The 6,419-nt window shown below is 33.9% G+C and overlaps 1 protein-coding gene across 1 annotated transcript; it reads left to right on the top strand.

Moving 5' to 3' along the window:
- LOC107632346 lies at positions 354–1,748 on the top strand. The gene is made up of 3 exons (XM_016336037.1): positions 354–860; positions 1,026–1,307; positions 1,455–1,748. Exons 1-3 carry the CDS (start codon positions 354–356, stop codon positions 1,746–1,748), a joined length of 1,083 nt encoding a protein of 360 aa, XP_016191523.1.

Raw genomic sequence — 6,419 nt, 5'->3', positions numbered from 1 at the left:
ATGCGAAGTGTACACAATACGGGTCAGGGTGTGATTGGCTTATCAGAGTTAGCATGATCAGCAGAAAGTACTGTTGGGTTATTAGGAGGTACAACGGCAATCACACTTGTACCAGAGCAACCATTTCTCAGGATCATTCGAAGCTAGATTCAAATACAATTGTAAAAGCCATAAAGCCGTTGGTTTAGGTTGACCCCTCGTTAAAGGTAAAATCAGTTATTGCTGAAGTGCAGTCAAAGTTCAACTACACCGTCAGTTATCAGAAAGCTTGGTTAGCTAAGCAAAAGTGAGTTGAAAAAATATTTGGAGGTTGGGAAGCATCCTACAAAGCGTTGCACATATGGTTCGAGGCCATGTGTCATAAGGAACCATCAGCTGTCGTACATTTTGAGACTATGCCTGCATATCAAGGGGATGATTTGGTAACTGATATCCGGGTATTGCATCGAGTCTTTTGGAGCTACTACCCATGCATTAGAGCGTTCAGACACTATAAGCCAGTTGTCCAAGTGGACGGGACTCACTTGTACGGAAAGTATAAGGGTTGCTTGTTAGTGGCCGTTTCGCAGGATGGTAACAACAATATCGTGCCGATTGCATTTGCTATTGTCGAGGGAGAGACCTCTGATGCTTGGCACTTTTTCCTCAGTAACCTACGTCAACATGTTGTGACTCGGGATGGTGTGTGGCTGATATCGGACCGACATGAGTCCATAAATGCAGCTGTGGAACGTAGTCACGGAGCTTGGTCACCTCCTAGAGCTTTCCACATGTTTTGCATCAGGCATATAGAATCGAACTTTCTGAGAAAATTCAAGGCACCCTATCTGCAAAAGCTTGTCGTCAATATAGGTAACATTGTATCTTTAAAATCTTGTTATTGATGAAACTGCGAACAATCTATACGTCCTGAAACTTATTTGTTGTTTGGTACCTGATATTGTTTAGGATATTTGTGTTACCAGCGTTTACGAGAGCGGGGCGAGGCGTACACTAACTAGTTAAACCGTATTCCCCGTGAACAGTATGCGTTGGCATTCGACGGTGGCTACCGATGGGGTCACATGACGACTAATCTAGTGGAGTGCATCAACTCAGTCTTGAAGGGTGCACGCAATCTCCCCATCACTGCACTTGTGAAAGCAACGTTCTACAGACTTAATGAGTTGTTCACACGGAAAAGAGCAGAAGCGGAGGCGAGGATTAATGCAGGCCATGTTTTTACGGAGCATGCGACCTCCAAAATTCATGCAAATCAACTTGCATCAGGAAACATTCAGATTAATTGCTTTGACAGGCAGAATGAGGTATTTGAAGTGCGTGAGATGCCAAGTGGAGTGGAGTATGCTGTTGACCTCCGTCATTAGAGATGTGACTGTGGTGAGTTCCAAGTGGACCGGATTCCTTGCCGGCATGTGTTTGCATGTTGTGCAAATCAACGACTAGATTGGCAGGTATATGTGCATGACGTTTATAAGATGGACCAGGTCAGGCGCGTGTATCGGGCTAGGTTTAGGCCATTAGGGAATCCCACTGCGTGGCCTTCTTACAATGGTCCCCGATTCGTACCGAACCCGTACCTGAGATGCGTTTCCAAAGGTCGGCCCAAGATGACGCGCTTCTTGAATGAGATGGACACACGTATGCTACGCCGTCCGAGGCAGTGTAGGCAATGTGGAGTTGAGGGACACAGTCGTAGTAGATGCCGTCAGGGAGGTCCTCCAGGTACCGACAATAATGCCCAGTAGGTTTATATGATATTTGAAGCATTGTAACCTATGTCAATGCCTTGTATAATAAATGAATCATTGCTACCTGTGTCATTGTACTTTATGGTAATTGAGCCATCGTAACCTGTGTCAGTGAACTTTACGATGTATGAACCGGTGTAACATTTGTGAATGTACTTTACGGTGATCGAGTCATTGTAACCTGTGCCAATGTACTTTATTAGATTTAAACGGTCGTACATAGTTGTTAGAACTGAACCGATGATCGAACCGGTCAAAGTACATGTTCACTGAATATTCAACGGTTCATGCCTAGTTATACCGGTTCGAATCGGTTTTCATCCTTACATGGTCCAAATGCCGAACCGGACCGATATAGGGTTCGGTTTGAAAGTTTTTCGGTCGAACTGGTCCGGTCCAGTACAGTTCTCATAACACTGCCATCGTAACCTGCTTCATTGTATTTTAATGAACATAAGGAACATCAACTGAAACATTTAAATACAATACTTAGTTGGTAGTTATCATACTTTAGTCATACATAAATAGTTAAAGTATACATTAAGTACGATAACTGATATTATAAAAATACAAAAATTTATAAACAAGAATTAATTATATTTAAACCCACTTATCTAACTATTATTTAAATACATATTTCTAAATTTCTGAATTTAATTGCAACAGTTAACAACTCTAATTTCTAATATTATAACAAAAATTTCTAATATTAATTTTTTTATTTCTAATCTGTTATTAAAAAAGAATCTAAACAACAACTAACCACATTTAAACATATATACATTCTAACTATTATTTAAACATATATTCCTAAATTTATACAAATAACCATAACTTCTAAAATTATTCCAAAATTTTTTAAAAACTATTTTTTTATAATTTATTATATTACAAATTACTCTGACCAAATTATAATAACTACTACACACCTTATTTATTTAAACATTCATTTTTAAATTTCTATCAATAAATCTATACACTAATTCATACATATGTTCTTCAGCTCAACTAACAACCATAAACTACTACACTTACACCTTATTTATTTAAACATTTATTTTTAAATTTCTATCAATAAATCTATACACTAATTCATATATATGTTCTTTAGATCAAATCCTAACAACCATAAACTGCTACACTTACACCTTATTTATTTAAACATTTATTTTTAAATTTCTATCAATAAATCTATACACTAATACATATATATGTCTTCATATCAACTCCTAACAACTGTAAATATCCTAACAACCAACCATAAATATAACTAAATTTAAAAAAAAATTACAAATCTGCAAAAAATAAAAAAGATTTAAAAAAAAACTTACATAATCAGAGTAGCTCAAGTATTTTACAATGTGAAGTTTCGGACAATCAACATTTCTAGGTTTTGATTTTTTCGACATTTTAACTTTTTTTTTCCTCACACAGCAGAAGCCCAGAACGTTGAGGGAGGAAGAAGATGGAGTTGTGTGTGTTGGGTGGGAAAGGAAAGGAAAGTGAACTCGGTTGATACGCATGCAAGGCTCGGTTGGGTTGTGTTAAAGGGGCACCGAATATGGGGAGCAAGCATCCAGCGACGCATGACTTGAACATACACAACTCGGATGGTCCACTTTTGCACACAGAAATCGGAGAGTCCGAGTTCCCCTCATCTACTCGCTGGGTCCGATTTCTTTTTCTACTGACACCACAGAAACGTAAAACTCCCCCCTTCTCTATGACTAAGCCCAACTCAACTTTACCCTCCATATAGAAATTAAAAAGCATTATTATTTTTCCATGCTTTCTCATTTCCATAATATACATTGCACAAGGAAAGTAATTTAACTTATTTATGTTTTAACCTTTAAGATATGAATATATGATATACTTTGCTCAATATTTTTGTCACTTAAAATGTTCAAAAGTTATTAATTACATACTACAAAAAGACTATTACACTCCGCATGTCAAATACATATATATGATTGAAATTAATTATAAGTTTGATGTATTTGCTATCTTGATACCCTATTGTTATGGCCAATCTTTAAAATTGGGTTAGGTCCATAAATAATCAATCTATTTAGAGATGTAGTCTTACATATGCTCAAATCAATAATACATTTTATGAATAAGGAGAAAATTAGATAGAGATTCTCTCTTCAGATCTTCAACCATCAAAGATTATATATTTTTTAATATATTTTTTCTAACCCTAATTTTTGTATTTCTTAGACTTTAAATTGAATTGATCGTCGAATTCTTACAGATACCTACTTCTGATCTCATTCGATTTTGAAGCAACGACTAACTGGTAGCTTTCTTTCATTCTCAATCCCCCTTAACACAATGAGTAATTGTAGACTAAAATATTAGCATGGTATATTGGAAAAAAATTACTCAGTTGAATTGAAGCCTTTCGAAATCCTCAACCGAAAGTATTAAGACGATCATAGCTGGAATCTCTATCAACCCCATGCCAAAACTCTTATGGGCAGGTAAAAACTGAAAACCCCCTCCATCGAAACCTTAGACAAAGAAGTAATCGATCAATCCGAAAGAGTATATAGACTAGAAGAATTACTTAAGGCAGTGCTGGAAAAGCAACAAAAGGAGGCCGAAAAAAACGGCCAGAAAGGATGGAAGAGAATGCTAGAAAGCAGGCACAAGTGCCGGCAGAGGCTGAGAAGAGAGAGAAAGAACGATAATGCACGGAGACAGAAAATAAAAGAGGTGGATTCTAAAGTGTCTTTCATTATGGTGCTTAAATTGTCTAACTTGCTTTTGCAAGTAAAAAATAAAATGTATAAAATAAAAATAAAATATTTAAAATTTATTAAATATTATTTTTTTACCTTTTTTAGTAAGTTAGACACTATATTTTAGGCACCATAGCATTTACCTATAAAAGAAATAAAGAAATAAGAATGCACCGAAAAAGATAAAGCGAAGACTAAACACTCTACCGCTAGACCGAAATGGACAACTAAAAATATTATTGCCGTCATAGCGGAATTGAGAGATTGCAAAACTCCAATTACAAGTCAGGCATGACCTAGTGCCCTTCAAAAACTACAAGGTTACATTTGTTTATAGATAAAAAAATTTGTTTTAATTTATTAATAAACAAAATATAAGAACAATTACTTTTATTTTTTATATTTTATTTTTAATGTCTTATTTTATTTTATTCTCATAATCAAGCGCATTCTAAGAGATTTCGCGAACGGAAAAGGACGAGACCATGGTTTAACATGACCGATCTTAACCTAATAAAACTTAAATGAGAGCACGGTTATGGCCTCTATTCGGTCAGCACAAAAAGCTTCTTAGTGTAATATAAGCAAAGACACCGCTTTTTGTTTTTTATATGGTAGTTCAGGTAATATTTTTTAATAATGTAAAAATGTTGTGTATTTTTTTATATAAACATCATAAATTTAAATATTAGATTTGTGATTAAAAAAAATTTAAAAATTTAAGGATCAGACTTATGTTTTAACATCAAAAATAAATATACAAATCGAATTTTTTAATTTACTTTACATTAAAAAAAATTTACCCACAAATTAAAATTTTTTTTACTACAAATGAGATTCTAAATTTTGTATTCCAAATAAATATGAGCCTTCGATTTGTGAATTTTAATTAAAAAAAATTATTTTTATATTCATAAAAAATACGCCACTTTTTTATAATTAGACATAACACATCGTGAATTTTTATAACTAAAAAAATTAGCCCAAAAGACACATCTTAGAATTTTATATCTTTTGCTGATAATTATGAAATGAATCTGTTAGGGAGTCAATGGAGTATTTGTACAATGTGTACAATAGATTATTTATTTGGTCCAATATGAGTTAAAAAATGAACATTCAGGATAAAATACTACTAATTTCTCAAACACAATACACTCATATTATCCAGAATAACCATCCAGGTAACAGAGATAATAAACATCTGATATCCTACTGAATTGAACATTCCTAAACCCCCATTATACACATTGTACAGATACTCCATGGCTCTCTATACTTTTTCTTATAAAATTGCACCCAAAAAAAGAAAAAGATTGTTTAAGACATATGGCAATGTAGGAGCACTGTATTTGATAAGTGCACTAAATGTTTGCGTCACCCTTCTTGACCCTTACTTTAAGTCTTCTCAAGGGAAACATTTCAGTACAAATGTTGAAGGAAGAAATTAAGTGGAGATCCAGGGAAATCCCACTTTTGATTCCATTATGAATTCTTTACCCTTAATTGCATTTTTTTAGGTTAAGGAAAACGAGAGGTTATCACATTTTTTTAAGGTTTGAGTCTATTATATATTATAGCTCTTAATTATCAAAGTGTCTATCCAAAAAATTAAATATATAAACTGTTTGGTCAAATTTGGCCAACTTGTTGAAGGTTTAACAAATAAGCTAAATTTGGTTAAACAATAAAATCTGTTCGTGTATATATATATTTTTTACCAAAGATATAGAGACTCGAACCCACAACCTCTAAATGAGTATGAAAAGACTATACCATTTAAGTTATAATACGTTAGCAAATCTTTTCGTATATTGCCCAATTATACTATTTCATTAAAAAGTTTTTTTGCTTCACTTTATTAGAGAAGTTATCCTTAATTAATAATCAGCAAGCCAATTTGTTTGCTCAGTTTCATTAT

Source organism: Arachis ipaensis, chromosome B03 (genome assembly GCF_000816755.2).
Source record: "Arachis ipaensis cultivar K30076 chromosome B03, Araip1.1, whole genome shotgun sequence".
NCBI classification, from domain to species: domain Eukaryota; kingdom Viridiplantae; phylum Streptophyta; class Magnoliopsida; order Fabales; family Fabaceae; genus Arachis; species Arachis ipaensis.
The sequence above is the reverse complement of the archived record's forward strand: the minus strand, read 5'-3'. Positions and strand labels throughout refer to the sequence as shown.